Genomic DNA, 19,484 nt, shown 5'->3' on the forward strand with positions numbered 1-19,484 from the left:
TGTTGGTCTGTTCCTGGGTTTTAAATACAATTTTAAATTGTACCTGAAAGCCCCTTCATATAGTTTTCTTTTTTTTCAGTAACATCTAAGTTCATTTTATTTTTTTCATATGCTGAGAACAAACAATGTCAGCTTTGATATAATGTCCTGTTAGTAACAAAAGAGCAGAGATAACCCAGTTGCTGTACTTTCATATGCATCTTTATCCTTTGTCTACCCTCCTTTTCAGTGTCAGACAGATGTTAGCTTTAATAACAGAGATTATCGCCCCATAGTCCTTTATTTATGTAAAATGTAATGAGTGAGCATTTGATTTCCCTGATCAACAATGTTTTACACATGTTATTGATGACATTATTCTGGCTCTATCGGCTTGAACAGTATAAATAAAAAGCTTATTGATCTTCACATACATGTATTCTGTCTTTCATACCACCACAGAATATGTATGAGTTATAGGAGTATTCAAAGAGGGCAGCATGTGCTTTATTCAAGAGATTTCTCAGATTATTCAGATAATTAAGATCATTCAAATGGAATTATATAAACATCACCATGGTTTCCCATAGCAACAATCACAGCAACTTGGGAGAATAGGACAGTGAACAGTGAATATAAGCTGCAATGAAATAACACATCTCACTTTATCTGGCTTTCAAATGATCATTTATTTTAATCACCCTGTTTAAATCTCAGGGAATAATCAATGAGGAGTAAAAACTTTGGTTTTTGTCTGTAACTGATATTGTTACATCTTTTATTGCCATTGTGTTACTGTATATTAGGCCTGAATACTCTATTGTAATTGTCTGTATCGTGGTGAAGGCCAGGACATACTCAGAATGCTGCTTTTTGCCACAATCAAAATGTTTCAGCAGAAATGTTTACCAGAGTACCTCTGTGTTAAATGAAAAGGTTGAACATTGACTACTTTCATCTCTCTCCTTTATAAGTGTTTTTCAATGATTCATTTTTTGTGCAAAGATATCTTAATACCCCCACAAAATGAACAGAACAGTTACCTTATAACAAGTTTACAGAAAAATTTTATCATTTTCTCAACAAAAGAACTAGAGTACATTTAAATACATATTTAAATGAATGGAATCATGTCAATATACATACAGAAAATGATTATACAAAATGATTTAATAATAGTACTAAAATAAAACAGGCAGAGGATTCATCACCGTAAACCTTAAAGACATAAGAATTTTCCTACACACATCAAAACCAATTTCAACTGAAAATAAAGTTAGATATGCATCTAACTTCAAAATAACAACAACTAGTTCAGCAGTGCATATTTAAAGTAATGTGCAATACAAACATGGTTTTAAGTTTCCTTAATGTACACCAAGACTTAACTTGTTTTTAAAGTAAAAACTTGCGAAGTCTGTTCAATTTAGTCCAATTTGAAACCATAATGAGAGAGGATTCATGAGTGGAGAGTATGACAAGAAATTCAGCTGCAACAAAGTTTTAAAGGGTTGAGTAATTTCTTTGAACCAAATCGTATATTCATAAGATCAAAAGTATGGTGAAAACAAAAGTGATCAAAGACAGTAAATGCTGTACACACATGTTTGCATGAACTTTGCCCTGTTTTCTACAGAATTTACACATGTTCTAATGAGTTTTACGTAGGACCAAACTATAAATACCCCATGAGATACATACACGATTATTGTAATGTATGCAAATATGTTGTTAACCATAGTTTCAGCTGGGAAACAAGCAAGTGTAACAATAATCCAATTCACACAGAAGAGACTGGCAATATACGGGCTACATAACTTCAGTCTTGATGTTAGACAAATATTTATGGCCATGATGCAGAAAGGTGTAAAGCAGGAGAAACACACTAACTTTATGAGTCTTTGCTTTGACATGATAGAGTGATGCAGTGGTGGGCAGCATAACCACATATCTGTCATATGCCATTACTGCAAGAGAAAAGAGAGGTCACTGCCTGCAAATGAGTACCCAGTACATGAACCTGAATAAGACATCAGAATAAGGATTGACATGAACAGGAAGGCAGATCCCACAGAAACTTGGGAAGAAAAACCTGTTGTTCCATAAAGTCCATTGTGCAAAATGCCTGTAGAATATACATTGGTTCATGGAGGTTTTTATCCAAGATGATGGTCACAATAAGGTTATATTTACCAGCAAAATGACACAATAACACAGTAAAGTGAGAGAGAAGAGAACAGACCTGTAGTTCATTGTTTCACTTAAACCTGAAAGATAGAATATTGTTATCACAGAGACATTATCCATTATGAGTAGAAGCTTTAAATGATATATAGTTATTTTGTCTGTTTTCTGTTCAGTTTTCCTTCATGAATAACACTCTCATCCCCTGATCTCACTGTTATTAGTATCTTGACTAAAGACTGCAGTGCATGAGCTGGGGAATTAAACCAACCAATCAGTGGACTGGAAGAGCTTTCATCATTAAACAATAATGTGTTTACACACAACTGGATACAAAATAAACAGGTAATACCTGAAAGCACCTGGAGATTCACCACCACTTTATTTTTTTTTATATTTGTCCACCAACTCATACCTGAACCTTTGATGCCCAGTATAAATTAAACCTTCCTGATGACAGTAATTTTGAACCCAACTTGAGACAGACATTTATATTTTTGCCATTTCTTCTTTAGAGAGACAATGTTAAATGTGCATGAAGCTGAAGAGAGCAAGAATGGGAGTTATCGCATTTATTAGTAGTTGGGTAAATGACCAGAACGAGTGCTTACCAAAGAATTGCAGTGATCAAGGTGGAGGATATATGAAAACGGAAATTCTTTCCCGATGACGAGAAATAGAGAGAAATTTATTTAGGCTTGGAAATTATAGGCAGTGTGTATTACAAATATAGTATCTGATTAATATGTTTGCCAATCTACAGTTTCCAAATCAACTCCAAAACCAAGACCAAGATTTATTCCATGTGATTTAACAGAGGGCCAAATTGTCAAGCTGCGAAATAGTGTTGGTCTGTTCCTGGAGTTTAAATACAATTGGAAATTGTGCCTGAAAGCCCTTTTATAAATGTTGACTTTATTTTATTTATATGATGAGAACAAACAAAGTCAGCTTTGATATAATGTCCTACTGTTAGTAACAAAAGAGCAGAACCCAGTTGCTGTAGTTTCATGTAAAACTTTATCCTTTGTCTACCTCCTTTTCCAGTGTCAGACATAGTGTTGTTTATTTAAATGTGATGGTTGACGCATTTGATTTCCTGATCAACAATGTTTACATGTTCATGGTGACATTATTCTGGCTCTAACGGCTTGAAAACTATAAATAAATCTTATTGATCTTCACCGTATATGTATTCTGTCCTTCATACAGAGAATATGTATAAGGTTATAGGAAGTATTCAAAGAAATGTATGTACTTTATTCAACAGATTTCTCAGATTTCTCAGATTATTTTTGATTATTTGATCATTAAATGGAATTATATAAAACATCACACCATGGTTTTTTCTTCGCAACAATATAAGCTGTATTGAAATAACACATCTCACTTAAATGAGTATTTAATTTAATCACCCTGTTTAAATCTCAGAAATAATCAATCAATGTGAGTAAAAACTTTGCTTTGTCTATAACTGATATTATTTACAGCTTTATTGCCATTGTGTTACTGTATATTAGGCCTGAATACTCTATTGTAGTGTGTCTGTCGTGGTGAAGGCCAGGACATACTCAAGAATGCTGCTTTTTGCCACAATCAAAATGTTTCCAGCAAATGTTTACCAGGTACCTCTGTGTTAAATGAAAAGGTTGAACATTGATTACTTTCATCTCTCTCTCCTTTAGCAAGTCTTACTTTCTCAATGATATATTTTTGTGGAAAGATATCTTAATACCCCCCACAAATGAACAAGAACAGTTACCTTATAACAAATTTACTAGAAAGTGCACATCATTTCTCAACAAAGAACTAGAGTACATTTAAATACATATTTGAATGAATAGGGAATCATGAAAATACACAAACAGAAAATGGTAATTCAAAATGATATAATAATAATACTAAATAAAACAGGCAAGTTCATCACCTTAAGCCTTGAGTATAAAAATTTTCTACACACACATCAATAACAATTTCAACCGAAAATAAAGGTTAGATAATGCAACTAACTTCAAAATAACAGCTGGTTCAGTAGTGCATATTTAAAGTATGTACAATGCAAACAGGAGTTTTAAGTTTTATAATGTACACCAAAGACTTAACTTGTTTTAGTAAGACACGATTCTGTTCGAATTTTGGTCAGGGCTGAAACCATAAATGAGAGGATTCATGAGTGGAGTATGACAAGAAATTCTATTGCAATAAAGTTTTAAAGGAGTTGAGGTAATTTCTTTGAACCAAATCGTATATTCATAAGATCAAAAGTATTGTGAAAATAAAGTAATCAAAGAGAATAAATGTGGCACATGTTTGCATGAACTTGCCCTGTTTTCTGTAAATTTACACATGTTCTAATGAGATATATGTAGGACAAACTATAAATACACCATATGAAATACATAAAAAGTATTGTAATATATGCAGCTATGTTGTTAACCATAGTTTCAGCTGGAAACAAGCAAGTGCAACAATGAGCCAATTCACACAGAAGAGTCTGGCAATATACGGGCTGCATAGCTTCAGTCTTGATGTTAGACAAATATTCGCACCTATAAGGCAGAAGGTGTAAAACCAGGAGAAACACACTAACTTTATGAGTCTTTGCTTTGACATGATAGTGTGATACTGCAGTGAGTCGACATATAGCCACATATCTGTCATATGCCATAACTGCAAGACTGGAGAGATCACTGCCTACAAATGGTACCCAGTACATGAACCTGAACAAGACATCCCGGGGGTAAGAGTTGACATGAACAGGAAGGCAGATCCCACAGAAACTTGGGGAAGAAACCTGTTGTTTATAAAGTCCCATTCATGCAAAATGCACACAGCAGAATATACATTGGTTCATGGAGTTTTATCCAAGATGATGGTCACAATAAGAGTTATATTTACCAGCAAAATGACACAATAACACAGTAAAGTGAGAGAGAAGAGAATAAACCTGTAGTTCATTGTTTCACTTAAACCTGAAAGATAGAATATTGTTATCACAGATACATTATCCATCATGAGTAGAAGTGCAATATTAATTTTTATCCTCAGGTAGTATACCTGCGTAATTAACACAGGTTCTGTCCCCTTATCTCATTGTTATTAGAATTTGTCTGAAGGCAGCAGTGCACTGTGATGGAAGTTTTCTGGAAGCTGGTGAAAGGAGAATTTAGGCAGCAGCTGATCCTCAGAAGAGTTTAATGCAGACTTGATGCATCAAGGAGACCAGAAGGTGAAACAATATACAAACAGAGTAACATGAGCAATTGTCACCCCCCCTAGTCTGAAGATGTCTCCCACAGCATCACAATTTATCTCCCTCTACTTGCGTCACCCATTCCAACAGCACATCCATGATTGGCTAGAATTGCTGTCACTCTCTATGTTACATGTAGGTGTTCACATCCTATTGGATAGTTAAGCCTAAAGCATGGATACCTTACTTTCCTTATGTTTTGCCACTGGTGTTATACAAATCTAAATTATACCTTTGAGACTTGAACCCAACCTTTTTTAAATAAACTTATTTTCAGGTTAATCTCATGTGTGGCCTTCCCCACTTTGTCCTTGTTGTTGGTTGTGACCTCAGATATATAGAGAGAAATTGTGTTATTTTTGTAAAATGAAACAGAGCTGAGTATTACAGTGGCCCTGAGAGCTTAACGCACTGCAACTTAAGAAAACACAATTACATTACAGAAACGAAATTACATTACAGAAAACGACAACGGAAGTGTTTCCAGAGGACAGTTAAAAGTGATGGACACTGCTGCCACAGGAGACACAAAAATGTCCAATACATCAAACAAATACGGTTCCACACAGGGGTCGGCAACCCGCGGCTCTGGAGCCGAATGCGGCTCTTCAGCCCCCCTGCAGTGGCTCCCTGTAAAGTGTTGTGCATATTTTTCGCAAACGGTGAACTTAACGAATCAGTTTTCATATAATTAACGTGAACGTCACGATGAACGTGAGTGAACGTCACGTTCATTTTTTAAAATCATCATCGTATCAGGCCATCATGAAATACCAGGAGCGGGCGTGTGTGTGTGTGTGTGTGTGCTCCCAAATAGCGCACACACACACTGGCCCCGGGGCTCCGCCCCCGCTCACTCGCTCGGAGAGACGCACAGTGAGATCAAAGCACGAAAGAGGGGGCAAAATTGCTCTTTTGATCGTAAAGGTTTCCTACCCCTGCACAATATGGACAATACATTGCCTCACAAACAGGGGCTTGCTTGTTAGCGCTGTTTATTCAGTTTAACAGGAGAACACGTTATGTCTCTAGCTCAGACCGTTGAGGAGTCATGACGCTCTAAAGACAACATGATATTTGAGATCGTATAAAGCCCAGTGTCTCTCAGAGGGTTAACAGGATACATCTGCAGTAATAAAGTTTATGATTTATTAAAATAAACCAAAAAAGTTTACAGTTTAACAAATTGTCCAAGATCACCGACGGACACCGACTTTAACAACTTCAAACTGCGGCAGCAACAACAAGCGGACGTGTCCATCACCTTTAGGTGTCCTCTGGAAACACTTCCGATGTCATTTTCTGTAATGTAATTGCGTTTCTGTAATGTAATTGCGTTTCTGTAATGTAATTGTGTTTTCTTAAGTTGCAGTGCGTTGAGCTCTCAGGGCCACCGTAGAGTATAGCTAAATTTAAGTTTCTGATCAATTTGTTTGCAAATCTTTAAATATGAATACACTGATGACACAAGTTTCTGCATGTACTTCAACAGAGGAGGCCGTGAGGGCCAAGGATTGGCAGAAATAATGTTGGTCTGTTCCTCTGCTCCAAAGAAAACTTGGATTTCAGTTTGCAGTCATTCAGGATTTGATGTCTTGTAAACAGAACTTGAGGTTAGTTAGTGTGTTGTATTTATACGCCTCCAGGGGGAGGTAGATCCCTGTATCACCCAGATAACGGTTAAAGGAAATGTTTTTTTCAATCATGCAAAATGCACACAACGGGAGATACATTGGTTCATGGAGATTTTTATCCAAGATGATAAGAGAATAACATAAATATTTGCCTGCAAATTGACACAATAACACAGTAAAGTGAGAGAGAAGTGAAAAAAATCTCTGGTTCAAGATTGGAATTAAAACCAACCAATCAGTGGTCAATCTGTAAGCACCACTGGATACAAAATAAACAAGGTAATACCTGAAAGCACCTGGAGATTCACCCCCACGTTATTTTTCTAAATATTTGTCCACCAACTCATACCTGAACCTTTGATGCCCAGTATGAATGAAACCTTCTTTATATTGTCAATTTTGAACCCAATTTGAGACAGACTTTGTTTTTTTTGCCATTTCTTCTTTAGAGACAATATTAAATGTGCATGAAGCTGAAGGCAAGAATGGGAGTTATCGCATTTATTAGTAGTTGGAGTTAAATGACCAAGAACGAGTGCTTACCAAAGAATTGCAGTGATCAAGGTGGGAGGACAAGAAAGCAGGAAATTATTTTCCGATGACCGAAATAGAGAATATTTATTTGAGCTTGGAAATCATGCAGAGCAGTGTGTATTGTAAATATAGTATCTGATTAATCTTCAGTCTTAAATCAACTCCAAGACCAAGACCAAGATTTATTCCATGTGATTTAACAGAGGGGCCGAAGTGTCAAGCTGCAGGGAAATAGTGTTGGTCTGTTCCAGGGTTTTAAATACAATTTTAAATTGTACCTGAAAGCCCTTTTATAAATGTTGACTTTATTTTATTTATATGATGAGAACAAACAAAGTCAGCTTTGATATAATGTCCTGTTTGTAACAAAAGAGCAGAGATAACCCAGTTGCTGTAGTTTCATATGCAGCTTTATCCTTTGTCTACCCTCCTTTTCAGTGTCAGACATAGTGTTGTTTATTTAAATGTGATGGTTGACGCATTTGATTCCCTGATCAACAATGTTTTACACATGTTCATGGTGACATTATTCTGGCTCTAACGGCTTGAAAACTATAAATAAATCTTATTGATCTTCACCGTACATGTATTCTGTCTTTCATACAGAATATGTATAATGTTATAGGAGGTATTCAAAGAGGCAGCATGTGCTTTATTCAACAGATTTCTCAGATTTCTCAGATTATTTTGATTATTTGATCATTAAATGGAATTTTATAAACATCACCATGGTTTTTTCATCGCAACAATATAAGCTGTATTGAAATAACACATCTCACTTAAATGATCATTTAATTTAATCACCCTGTTTAAATCTCAGGGAATAATCAATGTGGGGAGTAAAAACTTTGGTTTTGTCTATAACTGATATTGTTACATCTTTTATTGCCATTGTGTTACTGTATATTAGGCCTGAATACTCTATTGTAATTGTCTGTATCGTGGTGAAGGCCAGGACATACTCAAGAATGCTGCTTTTTGCCACAATCAAAATGTTTCCAGCAGAAATGTTTACCAGGTACCTCTGTGTTAAATGAAAAGGTTGAACATTGACTACTTTCATCTCTCTCCTTTAGCAAGTCTGTTTTTTTTCAATGATTCATTTTTTTGTGCAAAGATATCTTAATGCTCCCCCACAAAATGAACAGAACAGTTACCTTATAACAAATTTACAGAAAAGTGCACATCATTTCTCAACAAAGAACTATAGTACATTTACATATATATTTAAATGAATGGGAATCATGAAAATACACATACAGAAAATGGGAATTCAAAATTATTTAATAATAGTACTAAATAAAACAGGCAGAGGATTCATCACCGTAAACCTTGAGCATAAAGAATTTTCTACACACATCAATACCAATTTCAACCGAAAATAAAAAGTTAGATATGCAACTAACTTCAAAATAACAGCTGGTTCAGCAGTGCATATTTAAAGTATGTGCAATACAAACAGGGTTTTAAGTTTCCTTAATGTACACCAAGACTTAACTTGTTTTTTAAAGTAACAACTTGCGAAGTCTGTTCCGAATTTTGGTCAATTTGAAACCATAAATGAGAGGATTCATGAGTGGAGGTATGACAAGAAATTCTATTGCAACAAAGTTTTTGAAGGGTTGAGGTAATTTTTTCAAATCATATCGTATATTCATAACATCAAAAAGTAGAGTGAAAACAAAAGTGATCAGAGAGAATAAATGTGGCACACATGTTTGCATGAACTTTGCCCTGTTTTCTACAGAATTTACACATGTTCTAATGAGATATATGTAGGACCAAACTATAAATACACCATGAAATAAATAAAAGATTATTAAAATATATGCAATGATGTTGTTAACCATAGTTTCAGCTGGGAAACAAGCAAGTGTAACAATAATCCAATTCACACAGAAGAGTCTGGCAATATACGGGCTGCATAGCTTCAGTCTTGATGTTAGATAAATATTCATGCCTATTAGGCAGAAAGGTGTAAACCAGGAGAAACACACTAACTTTATCACTCTTTGCTTTGATATGATAGTGTGGTACTGCAGTGGTCGACATATAGCCACATATCTGTCATATGCCATTACTGCAAGAATGGAGAGATCAATGCAGGCAAACGAGTAGAGTACTTGAGCCTGAAGAAGACATCCAGAATAAGAGATGACATGAACAGGAGAGAGCAGATCCCACAGAAACTTGGGGAAGAAACCTGTTGATCCATAAAGTCCATTCATGCAAAATGCACACAGCAGAATATACATTGGTTCATGGAGGTTTTTATCCAAGATGATGGTCACAATAAGAGTTATATTTACCAGCAAAATTACACAATAACACAGTAAAGTGAGAGAGAAGAGAATAAACCTGTTGTTCTTTGGTTCACTTAAACCTGAAAGATAGAATATTGTTATCACAGAGACATTATCCATTATGAATAGAAGCTTTAAATGATATATAGTTATTTTGTCTGTTTTCTGTTCAGTGATCCTTCATGAAGAACACTCTCATCCCCTCATCTCACTGTTATTAGTATCTTGACTGAAGACTGCAGTGCATGAGCTGGGGAATTAAACCAACCAATCAGTGGACTGGAAGAGCTTTCATCATTAAACATTAATGTGTTTAAGCACAACTGGATACAAAATAAACAAGGTAATACCTGAAAGCACCTGGAGATTTGTCCAGCAACTCATACCTGAACCTTTGATGCCCAGTATAAATTAAACCTTCTTTATATTGTCAATTTTGATATTATATGTGTATGAAGCTGAAGGCAAGAATGGGAGTTTTTCGGATTAATTACTATTTGGGCTTGAAGCTTATACGAGCCCAGGTGACCAACTCCTCAAGGCCCTTCAGGATCCACCTTCTCCCCGGGACAGATTTTGTTGTCACAGTCAGGTCATCCATGAAGGCCCTAGTGGGGGGCTGTCGGACACCGGATTTGGTGAGGGGCTGTCTGCACTGAACCTCAGCCGACTTCACCAGCATGTTCATGGCAAGCGCGAAAAGGATCACTGAAATGGTACATCAAGTGATGATACACTTCTCGAGCTTGTGCCACTCTGAGGTTGTAGACCCAGCAGAGACTCTCAGACTGAAGCTGTTGTAGTTGTCAAGAATGAGGTCCCTGAGCTTGCCTGGTAGATGGTGCCGGTTTAGTTCCTCTTTGACCAGCTTGTGGGGTATGGATCAATAAGCGTTGACGAGGTCCAGCCACAGCACCACCAGGTCCCCCTTGTTTTCCCGGGCTTCCCTGATCAGCTAGGTGACCACTCCTGTGTGTTCCAGACACCCCGATACCTTCGGGATCCCTCCTTTCTGGACCGAGGTATCAATGTAGGAGTTCCTCAGGATGTAGTCTGTCAGGCGCCCGGCAACAATGCTGAAGAATATCTTCCCCTCAACACTGAGCAGCGAGATGGTTCTGAACTGATCGATGTTCTTCAAGTCTTCCTCCTTTGGAATCCACACCCCGTCTGCATGCCTCCACTGATGAGCTACCTTGCCTCTCCTCCAGATCACCTTCAGGATCCTCCAGAGCCTGAGGAGTAACCTTGGGTAGTTCTTGTATACCTTGTAAGGTTCCCCACTCGGTCCTGGGGCTGAGCTTGCTCTTGCCTTCTTGACCACCTCCTGGACCTCTTTCCAGCTGGGCTCCTTTCTGTCGAAGTCCATAATTGGTGCAGGTGGATTAATCAAGGACTTAAAGTGGCCCAGATCTTGCTCCTGGATTCATCACTGAAGGTATCTCTGAGGTGGAGGTCGATCTCAGCCTTGGAGCAGGTGAGCTGGCCACTGCGCTTCTACCCGAGCAGCTGTTTTGTAAAACCAAATGGTTTTGCTAGAAAGGCAGTTCGCTTCCTGGCCCTCTCCTTCCTCCCCTTCTATGCCACTCGGCTCCTCCAGGGTCGAAAGCTTCTTGCGGAGGATGCTGCTCAGCTCTGTGAGAGGTCCCTTCTCCTCCTCTCTTACCTCCTTGAACCGCCGCCTCAAACTCTTCAGCTCCTGCCTGAGCTGGTGGATCTTACTCGCTCTGTTGTTCATGGCGTAGGGGAGTTTCGCTGCTCTCTTCTCCTCCAGCCCGAACCTCTCAGCTGCTAGGCTGACGATGATGGTGGTCATTGACTGGATGCATCGGTCTGCTTCACACTTGGCCGTTGCTTCTAGGATGGAATCGGCGTCTTGATCGAACTGGAGCCACTCCTTCTCCTTGTTAGCTTGGGTCCACTTGACCCGCCGATGTTCTGTTACTCTGTGTGGATCTAGGGCTTGTGACACCTGGAGGCTCTGGGCACTGTGGGTTGACTCCAGACTTAGCTCCTCCTCCACCAGGGGTAATTCCTGAGCGCTGTGCCACTTGCACCGTCTGCACGCATTTCATCCTGGCCTGATGGATCTTCAGGTCATGCAGGTTCTTACACACCTCACCGCAAATGCATTCTGTACTCGTCGTTTTATTTCCATTGCCATATGTCAGTGTCCTTTGGTCCATCCGAATGGGATGCTCATCCCCCCCCCTCTCGGGCCTCCCTGGGGGTATTTTTCCGTAGTTTGATCTGTAGCTTGCTGTGGGTTCTCCCTCTCTGAAGATGCAGGTCGGGCTGCTAACTCTAAATGCCCCATGGTGATCTCTCCGGGCTGTTCACTGTCTCTCCAGCTGTCACCACTCTGTTATTGGTAGTCACTGGTTGTTCCAGACAAAAGCTTTTGAAATACATCACCTTGTGATACACCCGGACACATCGTCAGTGATGTTACCTGAGGTCATTGGGTGTTTCGGGTCTTTCAACAATCAGACACCCTCACCCAGCCGACCCAACCGGGGTTGATCAAGCCCTGGCTTGCGTCCAGGTAGCGCTACCCAACCCACGGCTCACCTCTCCTGATCCACAGTCACCTTAATGCAACTTCTGCTGCCTTGGTGGCCACCTTGATGGCCCTTCGCCTACTTGCTCCTGTAATGCCCAGCATGTTGTAAGCCCTGCAAAGAGACTGGCCTGCGAACCCTCTGCAAGGGTTGAAACTATATTATCTTATTAATATGTTTGCCAATCTTCAGTCTTAAAGGGGACATAGCATGCAAATTCCACTTTGTTAGTGCTTCTACACGTTAATGTGGGTATCTGGCATGTCTACCAACCCAAAAACTCTGGGAAAAAAACACTCGCGCGTTTTGTTATGGTTCCTCTAAGTCAGAAACGTCATGCTTGAGTGACTCGAATGAGCTTCCTGGGTTTTGTGTCGTAACAATGCACTGGAAGTCTCCCTACATGGCCTTGGCCCACCCCCCCGTCCCCCCACACTCGTTATGCCGGGTTTACACCGGACGCAGCAAGGCTGTGAGGCAGCGCAGCGCCGTTCCCAAGCGCACAGCCGCCTGGCTGTTCGCACGGGACGAGCATTTCTCCGCGCTGGTCAGCCCGCGATTCACTCACATGTGGCATTTGTCTGGATCGTTGGGACTGGGAGGCTGCAGCAGTTGCTCGGGCGCGACCGCTCGCTCTCCCATGCGTGAGCTGGAATTTGTGTCAACGCCACACAGCCAGCAGTGTGGAAGACTTCCGGAGTGTTCAGCACTACTGTAACACTGGCACAAACACACAGAGCCCCCACTCGTTCGCCGGGTTTACACCGGACAGGCGCGCTGCGAGGCAGCGCAGCGCGTTCTCAGCGCGCAGCCGCCTGGCTGTTCACCGGGGCGTGCATTTCTCCCGCTGGTCAGCCCGCGATTCTGCTTTCTCCGCTTGTTGTTGTACCTGTTGAATGTCGGGGTTCGGGGGTAAATGATGGTCTTCATAGCCCCCCCCACCCCTCTCTTTCTCTCTCTGTCTGTCTGCTTGTGTGCTTGTAGTGGATGGGCAGAGGGGGACATTTAATTATGTGATTGGGAAAATTAAAACTCCAGGACAACAAGGGGAATACAAAGTATGGGATGCATATTTGATAATTTATATCATATAAAATATGTAATTTATATCATTTAAAAGCATGGGGGGAGAGGGGGGAATGGGGAGCTGACTCATTAGCATTTAAAGGAACAGGCAGTCAAAACAGGTCGCTCTGTGGAGGGCTGTTTTATACAGGGTAAGAAGGGTGCTGTTTTAAATGATCCTTGTGTTATTTTGACCAAAGTATGTTACAGACATTTCATTAAGACCCCAAGGAACCATATCAACTTGTGGTAAAATGGGCATGCTATGTCCCCTTTAAATCAATTCCAAGACCAAGACCAAGATTTATTCCATGTGATTTAACAGAGGGGCCGAAGTGTCAAGCTGCAGGGAAATAGTTTTGGTCTGTTCCTGGGTTTTAGATCAAATTTTAAATTGTACCTGAAAGCCCTTTTATAAATGTTGACTTTATTTTATTTATATGATGAGAACAAACAAAGTCAGCTTTGATATAATGTCCTGTTTGTAACAAAAGAGCAGAGATAACCCAGTTGCTGTAGTTTCATATGCAGCTTTATCCTTTGTCTACCCTCCTTTTCAGTGTCAGACATAGTGTTGTTTATTTAAATGTGATGGTTGACGCATTTGATTCCTGATCAACAATGTTTTACACATGTTCATGGTGACATTATTCTGGCTCTAACGGCTTGAAAACTATAAATAAATCTTATTGATCTTCACCGTATATGTATTCTGTCCTTCATACAGAATATGTATAAGGTTATAGGAGGTATTCAAAGAGGCAGCATGTGCTTTATTCAACAGATTTCTCAGATTTCTCAGATTATTTTGATTATTTGATCATTAAATGGAATTATATAAAACATCACCATGGTTTTTTCTTCGCAACAATATAAGCTGTATTGAAATAACACATCTCACTTAAATGATTATTTAATTTAATCACCCTGTTTAAATCTCAGGAAATAATCAATGTGGGGAGTAAAAACTTTGCTTTTGTCTATAACTGATATTGTTACATCTTTTATTGCCATTGTGTTACTGTATATTAGGCCTGAATACTCTATTGTAATTGTCTGTATCGTGGTGAAGGCCAGGACATACTCAAGAATGCTGCTTTTTGCCACAATCAAAATGTTTCCAGCAGAAATGTTTACCAGGTACCTCTGTGTTAAATGAAAAGGTTGAACATTGACTACTTTCATCTCTCTCCTTTAGCAAGTCTGTTTTTTTTCAATGATTCATTTTTTTGTGCAAAGATATCTTAATACCCCCCCACAAAATGAACAGAACAGTTACCTTATAACAGATTTACTGAAAAGTGCACATCATTTCTCAACAAAGAACTAGAGTACATTTCAATACATATTTAAATGAATGGGAATCATGAAAATACACATACAGAAAATGGTAATTCAAAATCATTTAATAATAGTAGTAAATAAAACAGGCAGAGGATTCATCACCGTAAACCTTGAGCATAAAGAATTTTCTACACACATCATTACCAATTTCAACTGGAAATAAAAAGTTAGATATGCAACTAACTTGAAAATAACAGCTGGTTCAGCAGTGCATATTTAAAGTATGTGCAATACAAACAGGGTTTTAAGTTTTCTTAATGTACACCAAGACTTAACTTGTTTTTTAAAGTAAGAACTTCGCGAAGTCTGTTCCGAATTTTGGTCAATTTGAAACCATAAATGAGAGGATTCATGAGTGGAGGTATGACAAGAAATTCTATTGCAACAAAGTTTTTAAAGGGTTGAGGTAATTTCTTTGACCCAAATCGTATATTCATAATATCAAAAAGTAGAGTGAAAAGAAAAGTGATCAAAGACAGTAAATGTGGCACACATGTTTGCATGAACTTTGCCCTGTTTTCTACAGAATTTACACATGTTCTAATGAGATATATGTAGGACCAAACTATAAATACACCATGAAATAAATAAAAGATTATTAAAATATATGCAATGATGTTGTTAACCATAGTTTCAGCTGGGAAACAAGCAAGTGTAACAATAATCCAATTCACACAGAAGAGTCTGGCAATATACGGGCTGCATAGCTTCAGTCTTGATGTTAGATAAATATTCATGCCTATTAGGCAGAAAGGTGTAAACCAGGAGAAACACACTAACTTTATCACTTTTTGCTTTGATATGATAGTGTGGTACTGCAGTGGTCGACATATAGCCACATATCTGTCATATGCCATTAGTGCAAGAATGGAGAGATCAATGCAAGCAAACGAGTAGAGAACTTGAGCCTGAAGAAAACATCCAGAATAAGAGATGACATGAACAGGAGAGAGCAGATCCCACAGAAACTTGGGGAAGAAACCTGTTGTTCCATAAAGTCCATTCATGCAAAATGCACACAGCAGAATATACATTGGTTCATGGAGGTTTTTATCCGAGATGATGGTCACAATAAGAGTTATATTTACCAGCAAAATGACAAAATAACACAGTAAAGTGAGAGAGAAGAGAATAAACCTGTTGTTCTTTGGTTCAGTTAAACCTGAAAGATAGAATATTGTTATCACAGAGACATTATCCATTATGAGTAGAAGCTTTAAATGATATATAGTTATTTTGTCTGTTTTCTGTTCAGTGTTCCTTCATGAATAACACTCTCATCCCCTCATCTCACTGTTATTAGTATCTTGACTGAAGACTGCAGTGCATGAGCTGGGGAATTAAACCAACCAATCAGTGGACTGGAAGAGCTTTCATCATTAAACATTAATGTGTTTAAGCACAACTGGATACAAAACAAACAAGTTAATACCTGAAAGCACCTGGAGATTCACCCCCAAGTTATTTTTTAAAAATATTTGTCCACCAACTCATACCTGAACCTTTGATGCCCAGTATAAATTAAACCTTCTTTATATTGTCAATTTTGATATTATATGTGTATGAAGCTGAAGGCAAGAATGGGAGTTTTCGGATTCATTAATATTTGGGCTTGAAGCTTATACGAGCCCAGGTGACCAACTCCTCAAGGCCCTTCAGGATCCACCTTCTCCCGGGACAGATTTTGTTGTCACAGTCAGGTCATCCATGAAGGCCCTAGTGGGGGGCTGTCGGACACCGGATTTGGTGAGGGGCTGTCTGCACTGAACCTCAGCCGACTTCACCAGCATGTTCATGGCAAGCGAAAAGGATCACTGAAATGGTACATCAAGTGATGATTCACTTCTCGAGCTTGTGCCACTCTGAGGTTGTAGACCCAGCAGAGACTCTCAGACTGAAGCTGTTGTAGTTGTCAAGAATGAGGTCCTGAGCTTGCCTGGTAGATGGTGCCGGTTTAGTTCCTCTTTTCGACCAGCTTGTGGGGTATGGATCAATAAGCGTTGACGAGGTCCAGCCACAACACCACCAGGTCCCCCTTGTTTTCCCGGGCTTCCCTGATCAGCTAGGTGACCACTCCTGTGTGTTCCAGACACCCCGATACCTTCGGGATCCCTCCTTTCTGGACCGAGGTATCAATGTAGGAGTTCCTCAGGATGTAGTCTGTCAGGCGCCCGGCAACAATGCTGAAGAATATCTTCCCCTCAACACTGAGCAGGGAGATGGTTCTGAACTGATCGATGTTCTTCGAGTCTTCCTCCTTTGGAATCCACACCCCGTCTGTATGCCTCCACTGATGAGCTACCTTGCCTCTCCTCCAGATCAACTTCAGGATCCTCCAGAGCCTGAGGAGTAACCTTGGGTAGTTATTGTATACCTTGTAAGGTTCCCCACTCGGTCCTGGGGCTGAGCTTGCTCTTGCCTTCTTGACCACCTCCTGGCCCTCCTTCCTGTCGAAGTCCATAATTGGTGCAGGTGGATTAATCAAGGACTTAAAGTGGCCCAGATCTTGCTCCCTGGATTCATCACTGAAGGTGTCTCTGAGGTGGAGGTCAATCTCAGCCTTGGAGCAGGTGAGCTGGCCACTGCGCTTCTACCCGGGCAGCTGTTTTGTAAAACCAAATGGTTTTGCTAGAAAGGCAGTTCGCTTCCTGGCCCTCTCCTTCCTCCCCCTTCTATGCCACTCGGCCCTCCTCAAGGTCGTGAGCTTCTTGCGGAGGATGCTGCTCAGCTCTGTGAGAGGTCCCTTCTCCTCCTCCCTTGCCTCCTTGAACCGCCGCCTCAAACTCTTCAGCTCCTGCCTGAGCTGGTGGATCTTACTCGCTCTGTTGTTCATGGTGTAGGGGAGTTTCGCTGCTCTCTTCTCCTCCAGCCCGAACCTCTCAGCTGCTAGGCTGACGATGATGGTGGTCATTGACTGGATGCATCGGTCTGCTTCACACTTGGCCGTTGCTTCTAGGATGGAATTGGCGTTTTAATCGAACTGGAGCCACTCCTTCTCCCAACCCACGGCTCACCTCTCCTGATCCACAGTCACCTTGATGCAACTTCTGCTGCCTTGGTGGCCACCTTGATGGCCCTTCGCCTACTTGCTCCTGTAATGCCCAGCATGTTGTAAGCCCTGCAGAGAGACTCGCCTGCGAACCCTCTGCAAGGGTTGTAAATATAGTAGAACGATTAATATGTTTGATAATCTTTAGCTCCAATCAACCTAAAACCAAGACCAAGATTTATTCCATGATTTAACAGAGGGGCCAAAGTGTCAAGCTGCAGGAAATAGTGTTGGTCTGTTCCTGCTCTTAAAATACAATTTTAAATTGTACCTGAAAGCCCTTTCATATAGTTTTCTTTTTTCAGCAATATCTAAGTTCATTTTATTTTTTCATATGCTGAGAACAAACAATGTCAGCTTTACATAATGTCCCGTTAGTAACAAAGAGCAGAGATAACCCAGTTGCTGTAATTTACATATGGCATCTTTTTATCCTTTGTCTACCCTCCTTTCTGTATGTCAGACAGATGTTAGCTTTAATAACAGAGATTATCGGCCCCATAGTGTTGTTTATGTAAAATGTAATGCGGTGAACGCATTTGATTTCCTGATCAACAATGTTTTACACATGTTCGTGGTGACATTATTCTGGCTCTATCGGCTTGAATAGTATATAAATAAAGCTTATTGATCTTCATCAGACATGTATTCTGTCTTTCATACAGAATATGTATAAGGTTATAGGAGGTATTCAAAGAGGCAGCATGTGCTTTTATTCAACAGATTTCAGATTATTCAGATAATTAAGATCATTCAAATGGAATTATATAAACATCACTCATGGTTTCTATAGCAACAATCACAGCAACTTGGGAGAATAGGACAGTGAACAGTGAATATAAGCTGCAATGAAATAACACATCTCACTTTATCTGGCTTTAAATGATCATTGTTTATTTTAATCAATTCTGTTTAAATCTCAGGGAATAATCAATGTGGGGAGTAAACCTTGGTTTTGTCTGTAATTGATATTGTTACATCTTTTATTGCCATTGTGTTACTGTATATTAGGCCTGAATACTCTATTGTAATTGTCTGTATCGTGGTGAAGGCCAGGACATACTCAAGAATGCTGCTTTTTGCCACAATCAAAATGTTTCCAGCAGAAATGTTTACCAGGTACCTCTGTGTTAAATGAAAAGGTTGAACATTGACTACTTTCATCTCTCTCCTTTAGCAAGTCTGTTTTTTTTCAATGATTCATTTTTTTGTGCAAAGATATCTTAATACCCCCCCACAAAATGAACAGAACAGTTACCTTATAACAAATTTACAGAAAAGTGCACATCATTTCTCAACAAAGAACTAGAGTACATTTAAATACATATTTAAATGAATGGGAATCATGTCAATATACATACAGAAAATGGTTATGCAAAATGATATAATAATAGTACTAAATAAAAAGAGGTAGAGGATTCATCACCGTAAACCTTGAGCATAAAGAATTTTCTACACACATCAATACCAATTTCAACTGAAAATAAAAAGTTAGATATGCAACTAACTTCAAAATAACAGCTGGTTCAGCAGTGCATATTTAAAGTATGTGCAATACAAACAGGGTTTTAAGTTTCC

General features: G+C 39.4%; 2 protein-coding genes and 4 pseudogenes across 2 annotated transcripts; all 6 read right to left on the reverse strand.

Moving 5' to 3' along the window:
- Nucleotides 1-1,465: 1,465 nt before the first annotated feature.
- Nucleotides 1,466-2,286, reverse strand: LOC124854613 (annotated as a pseudogene).
- Nucleotides 2,287-4,271: 1,985 nt separating this feature from the next.
- Nucleotides 4,272-5,175, reverse strand: LOC118120108 (annotated as a pseudogene).
- Nucleotides 5,176-9,089: 3,914 nt separating this feature from the next.
- Nucleotides 9,090-10,013, reverse strand: LOC118120095 (olfactory receptor 1019-like). The gene has a single exon (XM_035174798.2). The coding sequence runs from the start codon at nt 10,005-10,007 to the stop codon at nt 9,090-9,092; it is 918 nt and encodes a 305-aa protein (XP_035030689.2). The 5' UTR covers nt 10,008-10,013.
- Nucleotides 10,014-10,380: 367 nt separating this feature from the next.
- On the reverse strand, nt 10,381-12,013 carry LOC124854614 (annotated as a pseudogene).
- Nucleotides 12,014-15,111: 3,098 nt separating this feature from the next.
- LOC118120202 (olfactory receptor 1019-like) lies at nt 15,112-16,065 on the reverse strand. The gene has a single exon (XM_035174966.2). It carries the CDS (start codon nt 16,057-16,059, stop codon nt 15,112-15,114), a length of 948 nt encoding a protein of 315 aa, XP_035030857.2. The 5' UTR covers nt 16,060-16,065.
- Nucleotides 16,066-16,696: 631 nt separating this feature from the next.
- Nucleotides 16,697-17,768, reverse strand: LOC124854618 (annotated as a pseudogene).
- Between the last annotated feature and the right edge of the window lie 1,716 nt (nt 17,769-19,484).

The sequence above is a fragment of the Hippoglossus stenolepis genome, chromosome 13 (assembly GCF_022539355.2).
Source record: "Hippoglossus stenolepis isolate QCI-W04-F060 chromosome 13, HSTE1.2, whole genome shotgun sequence".
Lineage (NCBI taxonomy): Eukaryota > Metazoa > Chordata > Actinopteri > Pleuronectiformes > Pleuronectidae > Hippoglossus > Hippoglossus stenolepis.